The sequence below is a fragment of the Lepidochelys kempii genome, chromosome 14 (genome assembly GCF_965140265.1).
Source record: "Lepidochelys kempii isolate rLepKem1 chromosome 14, rLepKem1.hap2, whole genome shotgun sequence".
Lineage (NCBI taxonomy): Eukaryota > Metazoa > Chordata > Testudines > Cheloniidae > Lepidochelys > Lepidochelys kempii.
The window spans coordinates 43,458,154-43,482,659 of record NC_133269.1 but is presented as its reverse complement, the minus strand read 5'-3'; the positions used below and the strand labels follow the sequence as shown (position 1 = coordinate 43,482,659).

At 48.1% G+C, this 24,506-nt stretch overlaps 1 protein-coding gene across 2 annotated transcripts; it reads left to right on the top strand.

Moving 5' to 3' along the window:
• Positions 1 to 8,041: 8,041 nt before the first annotated feature.
• LOC140897826 (L-amino-acid oxidase-like) lies at positions 8,042 to 22,980 on the top strand. Of its 2 annotated transcripts, XM_073310938.1 has the most exons (7): positions 8,042 to 8,104; positions 12,691 to 12,914; positions 15,123 to 15,229; positions 15,852 to 16,053; positions 17,842 to 17,895; positions 21,255 to 21,385; positions 22,125 to 22,980. In XM_073310938.1, the coding sequence occupies exons 1-7, from the start codon at positions 8,092 to 8,094 to the stop codon at positions 22,936 to 22,938; spliced, it is 1,545 nt and encodes a 514-aa protein (XP_073167039.1). In that variant the 5' UTR covers positions 8,042 to 8,091; the 3' UTR covers positions 22,939 to 22,980. The 2 variants fall into 2 exon arrangements, with proteins under 2 accessions (XP_073167039.1, XP_073167040.1); XM_073310939.1 differs by lacking the exons at positions 8,042 to 8,104; positions 12,691 to 12,914 and adding an exon at positions 14,282 to 14,448.
• The last annotated feature ends 1,526 nt before the right edge of the window (positions 22,981 to 24,506 follow it).

Below are 24,506 nucleotides of genomic sequence, written 5' to 3'. Positions count from 1 at the left end.
TACGACTGCAGCCCGGCTGGCTCTGGCTTTCTCACCACTGAATGGGGAACATTGTCAATCTCTGGCAACTCTTAATCAGTACCACCAGATCTGGTTCATTCCTGGGTAGGATGCTGAGGACAATCAGTGCATTAATGGGCAACTGTGACATTTATTTTCCATACATCACTAGTGTGACAGCGTGACATTATTACCGTGCCAATAACTAGCTATTATATAAAGGGGTGTAAACACAGATCACAATGAAATGCATTCATGGAGAAGAACAACAGACTAAAGAACAAAGCTGGGGGCAATTATCTGACTGTATTGTGTATTCCACGCAAAACACAGTTTTGGGTCACCCAGAACTCTTTGTGAATTCATCAAATCATTTAGGCCAAACAATAAAATTGGGGGCTAGATTCTCCACAGGACTTAGGTGTCAGTTACTAAGTCACTGCAGGAGGAGGGGATGCCAGGGCCCTCATTTATACCCAGTGGCTGGGGCACTTACCTGGCACATGGGAGGTGTTGGTCTATAAGTCTCTACACGAGGAGAAGGGTTCTGAGAGCAGACGGCTCTTTACTCTTGCAGACAAAGGCTGAATTAGATTCAGGGCTGGACATTGCAGTGGGACAAATTCAAACAGGAAATAAGGCCCAGTGTTTTTGAGGGTGGGTGATTAACCACTGGAGCAGCTTCCCCAGGACGAGGTTGATTTTCCCTCACGTGGAGTCTTTGCACCAAGGCTGGATTGGTCTTTCTAGAAAACACAGTCTGGTTCAAGCACACGTCAAGGGCCTGATGGCTGAATCTTTTGGTGAGTTTCTTTGGTCTGTGTGATGCAGGTCAGGCTAGATGAGCAATACTGGTCCCTTTGACCTTTAAAATCTACAAAACTATAAACTTATGAAAGTAGAACCCTGTATAGTCAGTTAGTCTTCATCTTTCATGTGGCTTCTTTCATAGAGTTAGCTGGTTTCCCAGTTTTGTCCTTCACACAGTGGCAGGGGAGAATCCCATTGAAAAACATAGTGAACGGTTGTAAAATGACAGGAAATGAGATGTGTATTCAAAAGCAGGTGTAGGGACTGACATTGGTTCGATCTCATTTTCTCATACTGCGATAACCTACTTGTTGTGAGATGAAGCTCCTGGTGTCTGTATCCTCCTGCAAGGTGCGGGCCCTTCTCAGTGTGCTGGGCTGGGTGTCTGTCCCAGGCTATCAAGGGAACAGCTGGATTTGCATGTGGGTGGGATGGGCATGGGCTGCTCCCCCTCACCCATTTAGCTGTCTGTGAACACAAGGCTGGGGTGACTCTCAGCACCCCCGTGCGTGAACAGCTGCCCAGCAGTGACGTACGAATGGTGCCAAGATAAACTCTCGGGGCTGGTTGCTCAGGCCACCAGCGTCTGCTCCGTGCAGCTGAGAAGGGAAAACGGGGCCACGGCAGCTTTGCTCTCGGGACCAGACCGGGGGCAGGGGGCTGTGTCGACCCCCAGCGTAATTCCAGCAGCCTCAGGGCTATTGTGACTGCACCACTCTGCAAGGGACCCCCGAGGGGCTCACCCTGTGCCTGGGGATGGCTGGAGTCTCTGCTCCCTCCCAGCTCTCTGTGATACCCCCGAGTCTCAGCCTGCCCCAGCCTGGGTTACCTCTGAGTCCGAGCAGGCGGAAGCAGGCTCAGGGGTATCTCACGCTTCCATGTCTCTGCCCGGCCACCTCTGCTGGGCATTACCCAGAGATCACATGGGCCTGGTGTCGCTGGTCCTGTGCCAACTGCTGACAGGGCAGAGGAGACGGACGCTGTGTGTCAGCATCTCAGAATTACTTGTGGCTCCATCTATTTAAGTAAGATACTGTGAGGGTTTCTGAGAAGAGCGGAGATCGTTCTGTGCCGTGCGGGGCAGGGGAAGGTGGTACCAACGGACCCATTGCAATAGCCCGGGACCAGCTGTAGCATTTGTCCAGCTCTTCCTCTCTTTGGAGTCCCGGCTGGAGGGAGTTTCTGGCCAATAGGCTTTGAAATCGAGTAGGGCCATGAGATTTCAGGACGATGCATCAGGGATGGCTTCTTCCTCCTGAGGGTCAGGGTGGGGTCTGATTTCTGCCAGAGATGAGCAATGCTCCGAACTGGAAAGGCAGGGCAATTCCTGTGGTGCTGGGCTGACAGATTCAAACCCGCCCATGGGATTTGGCCACCCAAATGTCAGTGAGAATTGGATTTGCAGATCCCTTAAGCAACTTGGGATAAATCGCATCTGTTCCGCTCCCACACCCCACCCGGAGATGCAGCCAGCTGTGTGGGTGTCTCCATCCGAAAGATATTCCAACATTGCACCGTTCACACCAGGAGACCCTGAACAAACTTTCCCCCAGCAACTCTGTCACACAGCCCCACAATCAACAGCTGTTCTGGTTGTGTGGCCCATCGGTCAGTGTCTTCTGTGTCCCTCGCTGTGCCCAATCCACAGAGACTATAAGCCATCATTGTCCCTGTTTCAAAAACCTGGCTCTCTAACTCAAGCTGTAACTGGTCATGCTGTCAGCTGTGAAAGTCCCTGGTTCATATCTGGGTATCCCTTAACACCCCTCTTGAGGCCTGTTTCACTGTGTGGGGAGGTCCCTCCCTCTGGAGTTATACTGGTGGGGGAGTGAGAGGAGAGGAGCCACACAGAAGACTTCCCCCAGGAGGATGGCTGAGTACAAGGGGGGGTGTCAGTGGAATAGCCAAATTACATGGAAAAGTGGCAGATTTAAACCCGGTAGAAGGCACTGCTTTAATCACACAATTAGCCAGCGGAACTCACTGCCACAAGAGACTATTGAGGGCAAGAGCTTAGCAGGATTCAAAACTGAAGGAGGCATTTCTATGGAAAATAGAACATCCAGAGGTGTAACAGTAAAGATTCTGACAGACACCCAAGGGTTTTTGAAGAGCTATAAACCCTCCCTGATTTCAGGGCATATGAACATAATGGCCATACTGGCTCAAACCAAAGGTCCATCTGCCCAGTATCCTGTCCTCCAACAGTGGCCAATGCCAGGTGCCCCAGAGGGAATGAACAGAACAGGGAATCATCAAGTGATCCATCAATCCATCCAGGGCAGAAGACAACCTCTAACTATTAGGGGTCAGGAGGGAACTTGCCCCTCGGTGCAGGGGATTAAGTGTTTTCTAGACCACCCTGACAGGTGTGTGTCTAACCTGCTCTTAAAACCCACCAGTGATGGAGATTCCACAGCCTGCCTAGGTCATTTGTCCCGGTGCTTCATCACCTTGATAGTTAGGAAGTGTTTCCTAATGTCCAACCTAAACCTTTGCTGCAGTTGAAGCCCTTTGCTTCTTGTCCTGTCCTCAGTGGTTAAAGAGAACAATTCCTCCTCCTCCTCTTTATATCAACCTTTCAATGCTTGAGGAATGTCACCATGTCCCCCCTCAGTCTTCTCTTCCCCAGACTAAACAAACCTAGCTTTTTCAATCTTGTCTCATGTGGGGACATGTGAAAAGGTTGTTACAAGGAGGATGGAGAAAAATTGTTCTCCTTAACCTCTGATGATAGGACAAGAATCAATGCACTTAAATTGCAGCAAGGGAGGTTTATGTTGGACGTTAGGAAAAACTTCCTGTCAGGGTGGTTAAGCACTGGAATAAATTGCCTAGGGAGGTTGTGGAATCTCCATCACTGGATATCTTTAAGGGCAGCTTAGACAAACGCCTGTCAGGGATAGTCTAGATGGTGCTTGGTCCTGCCATGAGTGCAGGGGACTGGACTTGATGGCGTCTCAAGGTCCCTTCTAGTTCTATGAGTCTATGATTCCATGTGTCATATTTTCTAGACCTTTCATTGTTTTTACGGTTCTCCTCTGGACTTTCTCCAATTTGTCCACATCTTTCCCGAAGTGTGTTGCTGAGAACTAAACACCGCACTCCAGCTGTGGCCTCATCAGGGCTGAGTAGTGTGGAAGAATTGTTTCCTGTTTCTTGACTATAATACACCTGCTACTAAATCGCAAAGATGTAGACGGACCCCAGATCTGATCCAGTCTGAGAACTGCTCGGATTCTTTAAGAATCAGGCTTGTACTGGACAGCTCGTTACTGTCTTAAATTAGAACAAACCCCCCATGTTTCCACCTTTTAGGTCGAATGACAGTTTCTTCTTCATTGCTTTCCTTGATGCTTTTGGAGTTCTCTGAGTGTACAGCAATATAATGCTATGGTTTATTTCAGACAGCCTCTTTTATATAAACCAGGCACCCTCTCATCAGGGGTTTGAAATGCCCTGTCTGCCGGAGGTACTCATGTGGGTCTGCAGGGCATATTTACATTCTGCAGCATCTCATCTGTCGTTTAAAAATAAAAAGTAAGTGTCCAGCCATCACAGCTGCAAAGGAACCCTTCTAAATGTGACCCACGTGTAACCGATACAGTAACATATGCCTGAGTCTGCAGAGAGCCTGAGACAATCTCTCCAAGGAGGGGGGAACTTCCTTGCATGTCACTGAGGTGTACAGAGGATCCAGAACAACGAATCAGAGAGGTGTGAACTCTCCACTCCTGTTAATTTCAAGAAGAGTTAACTCTTAAGTGTAATTGTGGCACATGGAATGCCAGCATTAACCATTTCTTTGCTGGTCCTTTTAGCAGAGTGGAAAAGGATGAGAGAAAGGAAGAAGGAAGCATGAGGAAACATGTTTTTGAAGAGATGAACACACAGGAGATGGAGCGATAACAACACATCTTAGAAAAATCTACCATCTACTCATTTGTCTGAGCCTTGGTCTACACGGGAAGGGTGTGTCCACCTAAGATATGCAACTTGGCATATCTTAGGTTTCAGAGTATATCTTAGGTTAAGCATATCTTAGGTTGACTACCTGGCCGTGAGGACGGCGGCAAGTTGACTGCTGCCGCTCCCCCGTCGACTCCGCTTCCGCCTCTCGCGAGCTGGAGTTCTGTAGTCGACAGGGAGCGTGTTCGGGGATTGATTTATTGCATCTAGACGAGACGCGATAAATCGATCCCTGATAGATCATTCACTACCCGCCGATCCGGCGGGTAGTGAAGACCTGCCCTTAGCGTTCACCATGGCAGCCATCACTATCTCGAATGAAGATGGTTGGAAAAATTTGCTCTCTTCCCCCGCAAAAATGTTGACATTTTATCAAAAGACTGAAAATCTTTCAGCATCTGTCGACAAAAACTCAACAGGCACTGGCCATGAAAAATTTCAGTTAATCAAATACTCAATTTTTCATCAATTAACAGTTAGGATGGGAAAATTTTGACTCATTCTAATCTTGATTTCGAGATCTTAGATACCGTATTATCGAATAAAGAACAGGAGGACTTGTGGCACCTTAGAGACTAACAAATTTATTAGAGCATAAGCTTTCGTGGGCTACAGCCCACTTCATTGGATGCATAGAATGGAACATATAGTAAGAAGATATATATATACACATACAGAGAAGGTGGAAGTTGCCATACAAACTGTAAGAGGCTAATTAATTAAGATGAGGTATTATCAGTAGTAGAAAAAAAAACCTTTTGGAGTGATAATCAAGATGGCCCATTTAGACAGTTGACAAGAAGGTGTGAGGATACTTAACATGGGGAAATATATTCAATATGTGTAATGACCCAGCCACTCCCAGTCTCTATTCAAGCCCAAGTTAATGGTATCTAGTTTGCATATTAATTCAAGCTCAGCAGTTTCTCCTTGGAGTCTGTTTTTGAAGCTTTTCTGTTGCAAAATTGCCACCCTTAAATCTTTTACTGAGTGGCCAGGGAGGTTGAAGTGTTCTCCTACTGGTGTTTTTCTTCCAGCTCAACCATCAGTGTTCACGTCCTACCCAGGAAATCTCCTCTGTCTTCAGGCAGGAAAGGAAACATGATCACAATCACTGGCCCATTGCTTATGTAGAATTGTGCCAAGACATAAAGCACGGACTGTCTTCGCTCAGAAACAACCTTGTTCGCTGCTGAGGAGTTTGCTTTGCAGAGGTTTCTTTGCCTAGTCTGGCTGGTCAGTAACACCCCTTGCTAACGGAGAGAGAGCAAAGCATCCCAGACATTCCAGCACTTTAAGATGCAGGGAAATCATACCGCCATTCAGTGAAGCAACACAGAATCCCCCCAGCTCAGGATCTGGCCCCATTGACTCCAACAGAGCTCTGCTTATCTGCCTCAGCTAGAGGACTGGCCCGGTGACTCCAGTGGGGCTAAAACGGATTCACACCAGCTGGGGAATCTGGCCCTGTAGCATTCAACCTTCAGCACATTGACCATGGGATAGGCTGTGTGCTCCAGCTGGGTCTCAAGGAAACCAGAGCCACAGTAATGGGGCTGCTCAGATCACACAAAAAGTAGGATTCTAGGTCACCACAGAACGGTATCATGTTACACGAACATGATACTGTTCTGTGGTGACCTAGAATCTTACTTTCGACGTCTCCGACTCAAGGAATATTTCCAACACACCTCTGAACAGCACACTAACTCACAGAGAGCTTCCTACCAAGACTACAAAAAGAAGGATTCTGGGTGGACTCCTCCTGAAGGCCAAAACAACAGACTGGACTTCTACATAGAGTGCTTCCGCCGACGTGCACGGGCTGAAATTGTGGAAAAGCAGCATCACTTGCCACATAACCTCAGCCGTGCAGAACACAACGCCATCCACAGCCTCAGGAACAGCTCAGACATCATAATCAAAAAGGCTGACAAAGGAGGTGCTGTCGTCATCATGAGTAGGCTGGAATATGAACAAGAGGCTGTTTGGCAGCTCTCCAACACCACTTTCTACAAGCCATTACCCTCTGATCCCACTGAGAGTTACCAAAAGAAACTACACCATCTGCTCAAGAAACTCCCTGAAAAAGCACAAGAACAAATCTGCACAGACACCCCCCTAGAGCCCCGACCAGGGGTCTTCTATCTGCGACCCAAGATCCATAAACCTGGAAATCCTGGATGCCCCATCATCTCAGGTGTTGGCACCCTGACAGCAGGATTGTCTGGTTATGTAGACTCCCTCCTCAGGCCCTGTGCTACCAGCATGCCTAGCTAAAAGTCGCAATTATTCAACAAAAAAACTTCAAAAACAAACTCCAGCGAGAAACAGCCAAACTGGAATTAATCTGCAAATTGGACACTATTAAATTAGGCTTGAATAAAGACTGGGAGTGGATGAGTCATTACACTAACTAAAAGCTATTTCCCCATGCTAATTTTCCCCCTACTGTTACTCACACCTTCTTGTCAACTGTTTGAAATGGGCCATCCTGATTATCACTACAAAAGTTTTTTTTCTCCTGCTGATAATAGCCCACCTTAATCGATTGGTCTGGGAACCCCCGTTTTTTCATGTTCTCTGTATATATATATATCTTCCTACTGTATTTTCCACTACATGCATCTGATGAAGTGGGCTTTAGCCCACGAAAGCTTATGCTCAAATAAATTTGTTAGTCTCTAAGGTGCCACAAGTACTCCTCATTCTTTCTACAAATAAAATCAAATTTCAAATGTTTTGAAACCCAGGAAATACAGATTTCAACTTGTGCCTCCGAAACAAAGCACCCGCTAACTATTGAAAGAACCATTGGGCCAGAGAAAGAAAACAAGCCTGAGAATGACTCCGTTGCCTAGTGGTTAAAGCGTTGACGTGGGAGACCCAGCATCCGGTCCCTCTGTGCCAATGACTTCTTAAATTATTTTTTTTCCACCGGGGAACAGCTTCAACAGGAGAGAAGATATGGGCTCATGAGGATACGGAGGGAAATTTGGGGTGGTTTCCAGGAAAGACTAGGAGGCTGCCAGATTCAGCAGGGTGTGGAGGAAGATAGATGGGACAGAGTCTACTACCACAATTCCTTTGCTCCCAAGTCCTATGTGCCTGGATGGAGGTGACACAACTCAGAGTAACCCGCAGGCTATGAGCACATCACAGGAGGAGGTCCCATAAGACCATGTGACAGCCCTCTCCTTGTTTCACTAGACACAGAGTCAGCAGTTCCTGCTAGGATATTTATCAGTCAGTCTATATAAAAGGTGGGTATAAAATAAGAGGTCAACTGCATGACTTCACCCACCATCTGAAATGGACAGGTTCTGTGAGTGAAACTTCTCTTTGAACTTTTTCAGAGCGATGGAATACATTGTTCCTTTGGGCACATCTTACTGGATCAATGGGCTTTCTTGTTTCACATCTTTCTCTCTCTCTTATCGTCTCTCTCTTTTTGTCTTTTTCTTCCTCACTTTCAGCTGAGCTTCTCCCGGAACCCTCTACGCCTCTTTCAGTGTGCATGTAGGAGGAAACGAACAGCTGTGTGGTATTTTCAGTTGCACTTGGCCTCAGTCACACAGTAAATCAATTTTACTGTGGGACACAGGTGTAGCAGCTCTGCACTTCCCTTGGCTTTGGCTTGGTGATTAGATTCAGTTAAAACGTTAAGAGAGCAAATGATATGTTTGCCAAGTGAAGGGACAACAGTGTTGTAAGTCAGTGCTGAACATATTTATTTCAATACACCAGAAAAGCCTTGGAGATTTTAAATACATTGACTCAAAAGTCAAAATACGGATGCTGCTGAAATTCTTGCAGGGGTTCTTAGGAATTGTTCCCTTGAGTTACCAAGGCAAGGGCGCGCCCACCTGCAGGCTGTTTTTCGTCACAGTATATGTTGGATGCCCTGTTTATTTCTTGTCCCATATCCGTTTGGAAATGTGGATGGAAGAGAAATGAAGATTTTATTAATTATTATTATTATTATTCATTATACCTTGGCTGACTGTTTTCACCTGCACCTGTTACAGTTAAATTGTATATTTCACAGTCCTGAATTATCCTGCATTTAAAGGTCTAGAAAACATGACCTATGAAGGAAGATTGAAAAAATGGGATTTGTTTAGTCTGGAGAAGAGAAAACGGAGAGGGGACATGAGAAGTGTTTTCAAGTACATAAAAGGCTGTTACAAGGAGGAGGGAGAAAAATTGTTCTTCTTAACTGACAAGATGCCATGGGCTTAAATTTCAGCAAGGGAGGTTTAGGTTAGACAACTTCCTAACTGTCAGGGTGGTTAAGCACTGGAATAAATTGCCTAAGGAGGTTGTGGAATCTCCATCATTGCAGATTTTTAAGAGCAGGTTGGACAAACACCTGTCAGGGATGGTCTAGATAATACCTAGTCCTGCCTTGAGTGCAGGGGACTGGACTAGATGACCTCTCGAGGTCCCTTCCAGTCCTACAATTCTTTGATTCTGTGACTGCTTTCACGTCCTTTTATTGTTGGAAGGGCTCCATGAATAGGACGTGGTCTGTCCTTTCTGTGAAGATAGCTGATTCAAAGCATGTTTCTGGAAAACGAAGTGGTCAAAATGTGTCATTTGAAGAATATTTTTTTCCCCGAAAATTGACCTTAGTTCTAAACAAAAACGTTGATGGGAAATTTTGAATTTTCTTTTAAAAATACATTTTAAGTAAAAACGGAGGATTGGATACATTCTGGTTGTTAACAGCTAAAACAAGTCAAGAAAAATGAATGCCTAGTGACCATTTCCAGCTCACATGGGCGTCCTTACACCTCTCCCACCAGGAGATCCTTGCAGTTCCATGGCTGAGGTCAGCTGGGGAAGGAGACCTAGGAGTGAGGATGTAGTGAGTTCCCTCTCTCTGCATCTGATAGAAGGTTTAAGGGACTAAGAAGCAAACAGGATGCCCCTAAGGTGAGACTGATGCCTGAGTGGCTCTCTGGAGCCATTGAGGGATGACAGCTTTCCTGCAAAACCCTGGGAAGGTGGGGAGAATTGAGCCAGGGCTAGACCGTGGGGTGGAGTGAAGCACCGGAGACTGAGGTCAGATGGGCATGGTAGCTGGGTCCCGCCTGCAAAGGAAAGGGGTGGCCAGCTGAGGCCGAAGATGTCGTTATTTTTATATTTCTGTTGGATTTGTTAAATCAGCAGTTCTCAGGTGGGGGGTCCGCAGCCCTGTTTGGGGCCACGAGCAGGTTTCAGGGGTCTGCCAAGCAGGACTGGTGTTAGATTCACTGGGGCCCAGGGCAGAAAGCTGAAGCCAAGTCCCGCCGCTCAGGCCCCAAACCCAAGCCCAGCTGCTCAGGGCTGGAGCCGAAGCCCAAGTAACTTCGCTATGCAGGGCACCTGTGGCGTGGGGCCCTGGACCCTCGCCCTGCTTGCTACCCCCTAACGCCGGCCCTGCCTTTTATAGGCAGGAAAACAGTTGTTTTGGCATAGGTGGGCCGTGGAGTTTTTATAGCCTGTCAGGGGGGCCTCAGAAGAAAGGTTGAGGAGCCATGTGCTAAAGGATGCTGTGGTCCTGGATGGGGTCAGGCATTTGAAGGCGTCATGGATGGAAGGTCAGGGCACTCCTACAGACAAAATAGGCCCATAAAAGACATGAGGAAAACTGAAGCACAATGTCACACACGGCCACAATTGGGTGTGGTGCACTAGTGCCAGAAACAGGAGGGCCAGGAGTCCATGCCCCCCGTCCCTTTTAACAAAAGAAACATATAAGCTGTGGGAATAACAAGATCATGCTGCTAAAGGTCAAGATGCTCTATCCCCTTCAGTGTCCCTGCAAATACACAGGTGTGGTGGCAATCCTCCAGCCCTTGCTTCCCGGTGGCAATATGAGCATAGCACCTCTGAAGATATGGATAATTGCAGAGTAAGGAGAACATAATAATTGTCAAGAGGATCGATGGCTTTAACCCAGTCCTTCCTGGTTTTGCTTTTTGCTAACCGTTCCAACACTGTCATTAAAAACACGTTACATGGGTGTTTATGGCTGTGGTGACCCTGTACCATTTTTGGTTTCATGGGATAGTTATTTAGAACATGAGGACGGCCACACTGGGTCAGAGCAATGTTCCATCTAGCCCAGTGTCCTGTCTTCTGAAAGTGGCTAATGCCAGGTGCCCCAGAGGGAGTGAACGTAACAGGTAATCATCAAGTGATCCATTCCCTGTCGCTCATTCCCAGTGTCTGGCAAACAGAGGCTAAGGACACCATCCCTGCCCAGCCTGGCTAATAGCCATTAATGGACCTATCCTCCATGAATTTATCTAGTTCTCTTTTGAACCCTGTTATAGTCTTGGCCTTCACAACATCCTCTCGCAAGGAGTTCCACAGGTTGACTGTGCATTGTGTGAAGAAATACTTCCTTCTATTTGTTTTAAACCTGCTGCCTATTCATTTCATTTGGTGACCCCTAGTTCTTGTGTTATTAAAAAGAGTAACAGGATTTGTGACAGGATGTAGCCCTGTGTCCACACCCTCCACACTATGGTAATCATTTTTGTACCAAGTATGTTTTGTAAGGTATCAATTGAAAACTCATAATCTGATGATTAATATTGTCCTGATAACATATGTGTGGCAACATTGTCATGTAGTTATAAGAGTCCACTGTATGGTGTTATTAACTCATGTCCCAAACTGAGGTTGGCGAACAGCTCTGTCTCAAACAGACGATTGTGTGCGCTGCTTAATTTGCATTGAAGCAGTCAACAGAGTCATCAAGCAGGAAAGGGAGATAAAGGAAGCTCAAAAGGGTGAGACAAAAGCAGCAGGGAACATCCTTCCATGTAGCCCTTTCGTCTCCTGGTGGGGCTGGACACCATTAGAAACTCAAAATAGGGGTTTGGTTAGGTCCAAGAGTGCTGGTGGATGCTCAGGATGGAGTTATAGCCCAGATTAATATATTTTTTCATCTGCTTTTGCTGAGCAGAGTCACCATTGCTGTGAAATGTGGGACTTCCATGCCTTCGTCACCTTCAGTTTAGACCAGTCAGAAACTGATACTAGTGGAAAATGTGGGTTCTCACTTGGAAGGAGTTTTCCATTGAGAACACCATAATAATCTTGCTTTGAAAGCTGCACTGGCTGCCCGTGAACTTCCAGACAGAGTTTCGAGTGTGGATTTGCATTTTAAAGCTGTAAGGGGTTAGGGGACTGGTGACCTCATGCACCACGTATTTCTTTGTGTGATCCTTCCGTAACTACGCTCCACAGGACACAGAGCTGCTTCGTGGTTATCGAGAGGGGGAATCACAGCTTTCCATTTTGAAAAACAAAAACCTTATCTTGAATTGTGGAAAGCAAAAGCAGAACTGAGGTTTTTTTAATGGCATCAAGCAGAGACTCTGGTTAGGTTCCTCAATTCACCTCATGAAGTTAAATCTTGAAGACCTTGTTCAGTCACATTGTCCACAGTAGATGAATTTCTCCTGCACCATTCCCTCAGCTGATGGCTGGCCCCCAAAATCATCACATCCTTGTGGTATGCACAGATCTAAGTGAATCTGTGGGGCCCAGGACCCTCAATGGTAGACTGGGTGGTGGGCCACGTGTGGTACCAGCCACTGTCGGTAGACAGGACACTGGGCTAGAGGGACTATTGGTCTGACCCAGTACGGCCGTTCTTATATTTTACAGTTTATAAGAATGCATGAACTGTGAGAGGATTTGAGAACTGACTTCCCTTCTCTGGGTTTATATGCTGATTGTATTGGATTGTAATAACATTCCTGGTTTGTTAATATAACAGTGCTCTGCATTTGAGGTTGGTAGCCTCTTCCTAGAGATGAGGAGTAGCATGTCAATGATGTTACTGAGCTGCATGGTCTCAGAGAGTGAGTTTGCTTCAACATGGGTGTTTTCTTTGCATCTCTGTTCTAGTATTTCTTCAGCTCTTCCTCCTTGTAGTAGTCCTGAGCTCGGAGGGTCTCGCTCGCAAACTGAAGGCGTGGGAAAAATGCTTTATGGACTCTGACTACGAAGAACTGGTGGCTATTGCCAAAAATGGGTTGGAAAAAGCGTATTGTTCAAAGAAGGTGGTGATTGTCGGGGCAGGAATCAGCGGACTCACTGCTGCCCAACTGCTGAAGGATGCTGGTTGCGAGGTAATTATAATGACCAAGAGGAGCCAGAGACAGGCCAGGGAGGCAGTTTTCCTCTGAAATAGTCTTATCATTCCTTTCGGATAGGAACTTTTTGGGCCGAGGGCCACATCTGGGTGGGGAAATTGTATGCAGGGCCGGGGCAGGGGGTTGGGGTGCGGGAGGGAGTGCGGGGTGGGGGAGGGGGTGCGGTGTGCAGGAAGGGGCTCAGGGCAAGGGATTGGAGCAGAGGAGGGGTGCGGAGTGCAGGAGGGGGCTCAGGGCAGGTGTGGGGTGCAGGAGGGGTGTGGGGTGCAGCAGGGGGTTCAGGGTAGGGGGTTGGGGTGCAGGAGGGGTTCAGGCTCCGGCCCGGCACCGCTTACCTAAAGCAGCTCCGGGGTGGCCAGGGCAGGCTGGCAGGAAGCCTGCCCTGGCCCCACACCGTGCCACTCCGGGAAGCGCTGCGGCCCCTGGGGGAGAAGGAGGGGAGGGCTCTGCATACGCTGCCCTTGCCACGCCTCCAGGTGCCTCCCCCGAAGCTCCCATTGGCCGCTGTTCCCCATTCCCGGCCAATGGGAGCTGCGGGGGGGGGGGGGCGGTGCCCGGAGGCGAGGGCAATGCACGGAGCCCTCTGCCCCCCGGCCCGGGGGCCGCAGGGACATGGTGCTGGCCGCTTCTGAGAGCAGCGTGGGGCCCGCGGCGCCACGGGGGGCAATCCCTTGGGCCGGATCCAAAGCCCCGAGGGGCCAGATCCGGCATGCGGGCCGTAGTTTGCTCAGCTCTGTGATAGAGGAAACAATGCTGAAGAACAAAACGATGTGAACTTAAGTAAACTGAGTGAATTGCAAAAGAAAGAAAGAAAGAAAGAAAGAAAGAAAGAAAGAAAGAAAGAAAGAAAGAAAGAAAGAAAGAAAGAAAGAAAAATCTATTATTTTGATTTCCAGACAACATGGTCATTGCCTTGAGGTTGAGGTTATTAGTGTGATAATAGCATAGCTGTATGAAACATAATGATGCAGCTAAAAATATTCGAATCACTGGCTTTTATGGAAATGGTGAGTCGTCAAGTAAATGTTCCAAGAACAGTTCCCATATTTCTGACAAAATTCTCTACCTGTGAAAACTGATATTAACTAACCCATAACACCTTTAACTTTCACTCTTACTCGTTTGCTTGTTTGTTCGCGTTTTGTTTTGTTTTTCCGTAGAAAGAGCTACTGTCTTGGGCCATGGGAAAGACCAAACTCCATTATCCCTATAGGTTGCCTAAGCATCCTCTACAGCCCCTTCTCAAAACCACCCAAGAACTACAGCCCCCGAGTCTGGAAAAGACAACGGAGAGAGCTTGTGTATTTATATACACAGTTGGAGAGAGTCCAGCGGAGGGCAACAAAAATGATTAGGGGACTGGAACACATGACTTATGAGGAGAGGCTGAGGGAACTGGGATTGTTTAGTCTGCAGAAGAGAAGAATGAGGGGGGATTTGATAGCTGCTTTCAACTACCTGAAAGGGGGTTCCAAAGAGGATGGAGCTCGGCTGTTCTCCATGGTGGCAGGTGACAGAACAAGGAGTAATGGTCTCAAGTTGCAGTGGGGGAGTTTTAGATTGGATATTCGGAAAAACTTTTTCACTAGGAGGGTGGTGAAACACTGGAATGCGTTACCTAGGGAGGTGGTGGAATCTCCTTCCTTAGAGGTTTTTAAGGTCAGGCTTGACGAAGCCCTGGCTGGGATGATTTAATTGGGGATTGAGCAGGGGGTTGGACTAGATGACCTCCTGAGGTCCCTTCCAACCCTGATATTCTATGATTCTATATTTGAAGTGCTTAGTTGATGTTGTTGGTTTAAAACCTCCCTCCCTGAAAATCTGGCATTAATAATTAATGCAAAAATCGCTGTTGTTATGAAAACTTCCATACTGGAATGTGTTCCTTGAGTACCCAATGCAGGAATACAGCCCGATTCTGGAAGCATGCTTGAGAACATGCTTAACTTTAAGCCGATGCTTAAGTCTTACGAAGTTGAAATTCAAGTTGAGCATATGTGTACCTGCTTTCCTGAATCAAGGCCTGTATGCTTACATATCATCTGAAATTACTTCGATAAAACATTAATGTTCTTTCTTTGATGCCCATTTACAAAAGAAGGGATGTGGGATAAATCAAGCCCTACCTACAGCTACTAGGTACCAGCAAGGGATTGAAAATCATGACCTGCGTTTTGCCCCTAGGTCCTGATTCTGGAAGCCAGCAACCGTGTGGGAGGACGTATCTTGACCTATCGAAGAAACGATTGGTATGCGGAGCTGGGAGCCATGCGTTTGCCAAGAGACCACCGGTAAGACACAGTTCGCCCTCCTCACCCGCCAACCTTGTTCAGAACAGTGAAAGCCCCGTTTTAAAGACTTTTATGATAATTCCAAGAAAAAAAAATCTTTGAAGCCTTAAATTTGAGTAGGTTAAAATCTCCCCTTGCTTCCTTATGTGGACTAATTGCATTGCATGAAATAGTCAGTCTGTGTGCATGAACTGAAATCTCCGTGGAGCTGTAACTCTTCCTGCAAAGCTGGGATGGGACTGGGTGGGCAGAAGTGCAGGGTGGGTTGAGTTATGGCGATCTACTCCACCAGCCCAAATGCCCAATGTCATTTTTTCAAAAGTAAATTCTTTAGTGCATTTTCTTGTTTCAGTTTGGGCAAAATGTTTCATGACACATTTAACTAAAAGTTTTATTCTGAACATGTTTATAATCGTTATTGAAATAGTTATCCACATTTTTCATCTACTGCAAAACAGGGTTGAATGTGGATTTGGTAAAATATGGATTTGGAGCCATATGACACAAAAATAATGTAATTTACCTAGGTAGGATGGAACCATTCACGCTCGGGACTATATATGAGCACATAACATTCTCTCTCATTCTGGAATTTTTCTCTTTTTACTCCTCTTTTCTTTAGGATTGTGCGTGAATATATTACCAAATTCAAACTTAAACTGAACCCATTCTATAACACTAACGACAATGCCTGGTATTTGGTGAACAACGTCAGGGCAAGATCTGAAGATGTTGACCAGAACCCTGATATCTTGCAATACCCTCTGCTTCCCACAGAGAAGGGGAAATCTGCCAGTGAACTTTATGACCAGACACTGGATACGGTATGTGTGTTGTGGAATGGACTCCTGTACTGTAGGTAGGTCTTCACTTCAAAGTTAGATTTTGGTCCTAAACCCTGTTTCATCCACACACAAAACCATCTCGCTCTGCTGAAGTGGTCCTTTCAACCCAGGCTAGCTGGCATGGCTTGAGGGCATGGGCGCCGGCTTCCTCCTTTCCCTGGGCGTGCTCAAACCCAGCTCAACCCCTTCCCCCAAGGTCCCACCCCTGCTCCACCATAGGCCCCGCCCCACCTCTTCTGCACCTCTTCCCACCCAGGTCTGGCCCCTCTCCCAAGCGCGCCCTGTCCCCACTCCTCCCCCTCTCCCGCAGCCCCTTCTGCATGCTATGGAACAGCTGACCACAGCAGGCCGGAGGCACTGGGAGAGAGGGGGAAGAGTTGATCAGCTGGACCTGCCAGCGGGCCGGAGGTGCTGGGCTGTAGGGGGTGGCAGCTGACTGCTGGTGGGTGCTAAGCACCCGCTAATTTTTTCCCGTGGGTGCTCCAGCTAAGGGTCTGTGTTCACTTGAGCTAGTAGGCAACTCAGCGTGTGCAGTGAAGGTGCAAGCTAAAACCCTGGAGTCCTGATAGTCCTCCAATGCCTTCCCACAATCCCCACCCCCGGGGGCCCGGAAATACAAACAAGTTCTGGGACAGAATCGTAGAGCGGCTCAGAGAACCATGGGAAACGGCCCCCGAAGTCCTAGCAATGTACACATGGGTGAATGTGTCACCAGAGAGGGCGCCCTGAGAGGAACAGACCCCTGTTCAAATCCCCACTGCTGATCAGATAGAGGGAAGACTTGCACCAGAGGTTTCCCAGAAGCTCGGTGAGTACCCAAACTCCTGGGAAACGCGACGAGGCTGGTGCTGTTGATTTCAAGACCCGCCTCAGGCTCCTGACTGCAGGAGAGGCTTCATAGCTGCGCTCCCCAAGCAGAGATCGGCATCGAACGCCCTGGGAGGGGTAGGGATGAGGACACACCCCTCTCTTTGGCATCTCCTGTTGGCCAGTTTAGCTGTTGGCCAGCGTTGTTGTTGGTGAAACTTTTATCCATCAGGAGGGGTGTTTTTTCACACCACTGACGGACAAAAGTTTGGCCAACAAAAGTGCGACCGCAGACATTGCCTTAAACTATTTCTTTTATTGTTCAAAAAGTCTGAGCGAAAGCAGCTGAGTCAGCTGGAGAACTGCGGGAAGGGAAAACAAAAATGACCCCTCCTTGTCCCCATTCCTAGGCACCGACTCAGTGGGTGCTCCAGGGCTGGAGCACCCAAGTAGAAAAGTTCGCAGGTGCTTAGCACTGCACCAGCAGCCAGCTCCCCGCTCCCCTCCGTGCCTCCTGCCCACCGGCGGCCCCGCTGATCAACTCCTCCCCCTCCCTCCCAGTGCCTCCCACCTGCCTTGAACAGCTGTTCTGCGGCATGCAGGAGGCTCCTGGAGGGAGCGGGAGGAGTGGCGATGGGGCACACTCAGGGGAGGGGGCGGAAAGAGGTGGGAAGAGGCGGGGCAGCGGCAGGGGCTTGGTGGAAGGGGTGGAGCGGGGGTGAGGCCTGGGGGGGGGCAAGCACGCCCCAGCTAGAGGAGAAGTCCATGCCTATGTCCCCATTAAAAAGATCTTGTTAACAGCTTTTTCACCTGAGCACGTCATTTCATGTCCTGCCTCTGTGGGCATAGTCACTAGGATACCACCTGTAAGTACATCAGGGCAAACAGGGAAAATAACCAATCTGCAAAGGTAGAGCTGTGACTGTGAAACTAGCCACTGTTTTCTTCGTTGCTCCCCAGGTGACAACAGACTGCAGAGTTTTGAGAGAGAAATATGACTCCTTTTCCGTCAAGGTAATTGAATATGGCATTCCAGTCTCTTGTGCCATGTTCACACAGTCCATGGTCGGAGGTAGGACGTCTGAATCCTCCTACCCCTCCTGGCTATGTGGAGCAAACCCGCTTGCCTCATGGGGCCTTGCATACTTTCCCCTGTGGTCCTCCGGGCTCTGCTTTGTGGAAGGGGGAGGGCAGGGCCACGGATCCACATCTTCTTTGCCTCTCCCTACCCAAGACATCAGTCTGTAGAAAGCAAACGGTCTCTGTGCTCCCATCTGCCCTGTGTTTGTGCAGTGAAGACAGGACCCTCCTCCATTCCTACGTAACCGACGTGGCATCTCTCCTTCTCACCCTGGGTCTCTGAGCGGCATCCAGCTATGTGCCCTCATCCACGGTTATTTCAATGAGATACGCTTCCTCTGTGTACCTGCGTACCCCAAGTTTCACCTCACTTAAAAACCACTTGCTTAGAAAATCAGACCTAAAAATACAAGAGTGTCATAGCACATTATTACTGGAAAATTGCTGACTTTCTCATTTTTACCATATGATTATAAAACGAATCAGTTGGAATATAAATATTGTACGTACATGGCAGTGTGTAGTCTATAGAGCGGTATAAACAAGTCATGGTCTGTGTGAAATTTTAGTTTGCACTGACTTCCCTGGTGCTTTTTATGTAGCCTGTTGTAAAACTGGGCAAAGATCTACATGAGTGGATGTAGCCCCTTGGAGACCTCTGCGTTCCCCTAGGGATACGTGTACCCCTGGTTGAGAACCACTGCTGTAGGAGGTCTGACCTGGACCCTGGCTGTTTAATCAAAGGCAATAAAATCTTGCTATGGACACTCGGAATGAAATCCTGCCCGCACTGAAATCAATGACAAAGCTCCCATTGATTTCACTGGGGTCAGGATTTCACCCGGTGAATCAAAAGGGATGAGGGATGGCGTCCTGAAGGGGATCATCCACCCGACTCCAGTGATTGGTTATGAGGAAGCTGCCAAATCACACAGGAGGGTAGTTGATGTTCCAGTCACCTGGGACAATAAGGCCTTGTCTACACTAACACTGGAAGTTGATCTAAGTTACGCTAGTCAAGTTCCGTAACTTAAGTCGACGTAAATGACATTTTTCAGAGTAACAGCCGTGTTAGTCTGTATTCGCAAAAAGAAAAGGAGGACTTGTGGCACCTTAGAGACTAACCAATTTATTTGGGCATGAGCTTTCGGGAGCTACAGCTCACTTCATCGGATGCATACTGTGGAAACTGCAGCAGACTTTATTTATACACAGAGAATATGAAAAAATACCTCCTCCCACCCCACTGTCCTGCTGGTAATAGCTTATCTAAAGTGATCATCAAGTTGGGCCATTTCCAGCACAAATCCAGGTTTTGTGTGTGTGGTTTTTGGAGGGGGGTGAGGGGGTGAGAGAACCTGGATTTGTGCTGGAAATGACCCACCTTGATTATCATACACATTGTGAAGAGAGTGGTCACTTTGGATGGGCTATTACCAGCAGGAGAGTGAGTTTGGGTGGGGGGGGCATGCGGAGGATGAGAAAACCTGGATTCTTTTTATAAATGACATTGATTTCTATCGGGTCTATGCCGCACTAGGTTGACGGGAGACACTTTCCCATCCACGTAGCTTCCCCCTCTCATTGAGGTGGAGTACTGAAGTCGACAGGAGAGCGATCTCCCATCGACTTATTGCGTCTTCAACAGGCCCACTAAATCTTGCAGCACTGATGTAGCGTGGTAGTGAAGACAAGGCCTAAGTCGCTTTGTTTCTCCCTGCCTCCAGCTCGAGGAAGTCTTTGCTGGGGTAGCTGGATGGCAGCTCCCTGATGCCACCAGCCTTTCGGTCACTCAAGCTCTCTCCTCTGGGCCGTGCAGGTCATAGCTTTGCCTTGCGGGTGGTTAACAGTACGTGAACCCCAATCCCTGAGACTCATTCCCCTGTGATATCCAGTCCCTGCCGCGGGTTACTCAGAAATCCCAGCTCCTCTGCAGTGTACCTCAGTTTACCAGTTTTACTTTAAACCACCACTCCTGTAAACCACATAGCCCTGGTGAGCACTTATAACAGACCGAAAGAAGGTTTGTTTGAGAAAGAATAAGTATTTAACAAGAATTGAGGTGAAAGTGACAGAAGCAAATGGCTAGAACGTAAAAGCATAAACCACAAAGCTGGGCGTACCCTTCTCAATAGTCACCTTGCCAATAGACTAAAGTGGGCTTCCCTTGCAAAGCTCAGTCTGTTGCAAAGTTGGCTGGGTTCACCAGAGCCAGCATCAAAATGTTCATGAAAGGCCCCTGCTCCTTAAGGCAGTGGTCCCCAAACTTTTTCTGTCATGCTCCCCCTTACCCATAATGTAATCTGTCTGCACCCCCCAACCCCACCCCCGGGAGCCAGGGCCGGGAGTGGGGCCAGGGGTTGGGAGCTGGGGATCGGGGCCAGAGCTGTGACTGGGGCCAGGGCCAGGAGCAGAGCCACCGCCAGACCTGGGACCGTGGCTGGGAGATGAGCTGCAGCCGGGAACCGGGCTGTGGTCAGTGGCTAAGGCCAGGGCCGGGCCATGGTTGGGGGCCGGAAGCCGAAGCCAGGGCCTCAGCTGGGGTTGGAGCAGAAATGGGGGCAGAGTGGGGCTGGGTGGTGCTCCTTCCCTGCCCCCAATGGGGGCTGGCCTGGGCCCCATCAAGCCCCCCAAATGTTCCTCCACAGTTTGGGGACCACTGCCTTAAGGGGTTTTCTCAGTGAATGAATCCAGAACGCCTTCCCTGACACTCTATTTATACAGAAACAGTCTTTTGCCTTGATTCATAGCCAGGGCGATCTCTTGCCTGTTATAATGGTCTTTTTTGATAATTTGTTCTGGGATGTGGCCAGGGTAGGAACAGAACCTTGCATTACCTCCTGGCTGACCGAGCGAGGGGAACAAGTCCCTCTGGTTTGAAAGAGTTGTCACCTAGACACAGTAGCCCTGGTGACTAATTTTTACCCCAAGTCCATCAAGCATACTTTCAGTATAAATACTTTATTCCTTAAATACTACCCATACATACATCTCGCCACGGTTATGAATCTTGACAAGTTGGGAGCTTTCTGTAGATACCTTACATGTTACTCTTCATAGATAAATAGCTTGTAAGATGTGTTTGGTGTAGTCAGTTTGTCAGGGCTGAGCTGAGAGATGTTTGCAAAGAACAGGGGACTGTTTGCCAAGGGGTCTCTGTGTCTCTATGGGTGTGACCTTTGGCTAACCCTCATGGGTACTGAATAATTCCTATGTTCATCTCTTCAGCTGTCAAGTTTCAATGTGGATATGATATGCATGCACTTTCTGCCCTTCCTCTCTTCCCCAACCAGGAATATTTGATTAAAGAAGGAAAATTAAGTAGAGGAGCCATTGACATGATTGGTGACGTGCTGAATTTAGATGGTAGTTTCCACCTGTCTTTTCTGTACTCTGTCATGGACGATATTGCATTCAAAGACGGGTAAGAAGAAGAGTATCTTTAATGACTTGCTTTATATGGAGAAGAACATGTATCTATGATAGGATCTCTCTATCTATCCATCCATCTTCTGATACAATGAGGATGAGGATCAGATAGATGTATCTCATCCATCTATCAGTGCGGCCAGTTGCCTTCTTTCGAGAAGGCACCAATGGTCTGAACTGTCATAGAGGGCAGGTTTCGTTACTATATTTCTCTAGCCATACAAGGCAGGGGCCACTTTCACAAGGGAGGAGACGAACATTGCTGAAAGTGTCTATCTATGGCTTCTAATTCCCATGCAATTCAGCAATTAACTTCTGACGAGAGTATAGTGACCATCACTCTGTTGTACCAAGGGAACCCTTTGGCCAAATGACCCCAAATTGGGATTACTAACCCTACGCCATCCCCAGGAGGCACACCTAATTCTAAGGCAATCTTAGTAATCATGCAGAATTTAGATCATGTCGAAAAGTGAAGCTCTAAACGGAAAGCTGGTCTGAACCTTAACTACCGCAGACCTGGCACTTGCCTGTAATAAAAGAAGCCGGAACTGAAGTAGTCACTGGGGGAGGAGGGGATGGAAGGGGTAAATTATATCTTCAGCTAAGCAGCTCCTTACAGATCCGCTCATTATTTTTGTGATATTCACTCAGAGAACTATTGATGGAAGCTGTAATTCTTCTACCATCATCTCCCCCTCCATCCCCCCTGCCCCCCGCTGCCTTTCTTTCAGTTTTGATGAGATCACGGGGGGATTCGATCAGCTCCCAGAGGCTTTCTACAAGGCTATGCACGAGGATATTCTATTTCACTCCACAGCGGTGAAGATACTACAAGACAATGAAAAAGTGAGAGTGTTTTATCGCAGGCCAGACTCGTCGCTCTCCTTCTCAGTGACGGCTGACTATGTCCTTGTCACAACCACAGCAAAAGCCGCACGGCTCATTAAATTTTCTCCCCCTCTTTCCTCCAACAAGACCCATGCCCTGCGCTCCCTCCACTACTCAAAGGACGTGAAGATTTTTTTGGCCTGCAGGGAAAAGTTTTGGGAGAAGGATGGAATCTATAGAGGGAGGTCAATCACTGATCGCCCCTCCAGATTCATCTATTACCCCGGCCACAATTTCTCCAGTGGGGTGGGGGTGATCCTGGCTTCCTACACTTGGGACTATGAAGCTGAATTCTTCGTTCCCCTCAGTGATGAAAAGTGCGTTGATGTGGTATTGGACGACCTGGCAGAAGTCCACCAACTGCCCAAGACTTATATCCAGAACGTCTGTGATGAACATGTGGTCAAGAAATGGGGCCTGGACAAATTTGCAATGGGAGCATATGTTTCCTTAACCCCGTACCAGTTAGTCGACTACTCCAAAGCTTTGTTTCAGAATGAAGGGCGGGTCTATTTTGCAGGAGAGTACGCCGCTCACCCTCACGCCTGGATCGAAACGGCTATGAAAGCTGCTGTGAGAGCAGCCACGCACATCCATGGCGCTATCCCTGCATCGTCTCGGCGGCAAGAGAAAAAGCGGAAGGAAAATGAAGTGTAATGGACGGATGGGCGTGTGGTGAAGGTGCAAACCCACGGGGATTCTGATGGGGAATTAAAAATTGCCCGGCTAATCATCGAGCGTCCTTATGGTTGTGGTTGGGGTAGCGCCGAAGTGTCCCGCTGTGTGAGTCACTCCAAAAACGCGGAAGGAAAGCGAGAGAGGGCCTGCTCGTGATGGGGCGTACAAACCCCACCCTGGGCAACAAGGAGCTAAGGGATTACTCTGGGCTCAGCCAGCCCGGCCCTGCCACGCCTGCAGCAAATGCTCCCTCTGCCGGAGGCATTAAAAGGCCGGGAATTAGCTGGTTTGGGGGGCAGAGCTGGAGGTGAGCGGACCCGCAGCCCACAGATCCAGCAGCGCAGAGCAGAGGGAAGCCTAAGGCTCTGACCCAGCAGCCCAAAGCACGCCCCCATCGCCCGCCCCCCCCAGGGTAGGGAGGACCCGCCCCAGAGACAACCAGAGAGGGAAGTATCCTGTGGACCTTGCACCTTGGTAACCCCCTTTACTTATTGTGGTTTGGGTTTCCCCACCCGGGGAAGCCGTTGAACTAAGCTGAACCCGGGGGAGGGGGAATGAGAGGAAGAGGACAGCCTTAAGCAGCCTTGGTTGCCAGGCTACTGGTATCCTAAATGGCCCTAGGTCAGAGCTGACTGGCCCAGGCTCCCCTCCCAACAACCCCCTTGGCAGTCAGGGGTTGCAACTATGACCAGTAGGCCACGCTCCCCAACCAGACTCTAAGCAAGGACCATTCATTACACAACCCCCAGAGCTTACAATCTAATTATAAGACAAGCTTGATACAGAAGGAAGGGGGCTGGGGGGGGGGGAGTACAATGAGAGAATGAAACAATCCGACTCTTTAGGTGAAGCCCAGATGGGGCGGTGCGGAAACTGCCTAAACCAGTAGCAGACTGCTATGCTCCGTCGCGCGGTGACCTTAGACTCTTTTGGCTGCTTCCCCAGTCTATTAGCATTATCTCCGGCCTATCCACACCAGGACACTCAGGGAAGTTAAAACCAAGTTACTGCAGGTATGATGTCAAAGCCCATTAATATGCATTAACCAGCTGTGTGGACACTCTCATTCAGAAGTAAAGTAGCCTTAATTCACTGTAGCTTAATCTGCTTTTGTTTTAACACATTCTGCAAGGCTACTAGGTATCACTGAGCAACCTTTACTTTGCATTAATAAAGTTTTAGGGCATTTAATATCAGTCCAGGTTCTCTCTATATATTGTAAGTATAGAGAAAAATCAAGAAAGTTCAATACAGATATGCTCAAAGAATGTGGGACAGCCACATTTTATAAATCTAATTACATTCATTAAGAAATATTCATACCTAGCTCTAATGAAGTGGTTTTCATACATATATCTCAAAGTCGGTAAGTATTATTAACCATACGTTACAGATGGGGACACTGAGTTACTGGGATTTGACGCCAGAGAGCCGGGAATAGAATCTACCTCTTATGAGTCCTGATGTCTGGCCATTCGGCTTCAGTGCAAATATTTACATCTTACTGAACTTTCTTCCTTTCTCTCTCTACTTACCAAATAATTTCA

Bases quoted from the DNA above. Each gene is read 5' to 3' on its own strand.
- LOC140897826 (XM_073310938.1), top strand. The intron at 17,896-21,254 runs GTAATTGAATAT...TTCCCCAACCAG, and splicing joins ATGACTCCTTTTCCGTCAAG to GAATATTTGATTAAAGAAGG. The intron at 21,386-22,124 runs GTAAGAAGAAGA...CCTTTCTTTCAG, and splicing joins GATATTGCATTCAAAGACGG to TTTTGATGAGATCACGGGGG.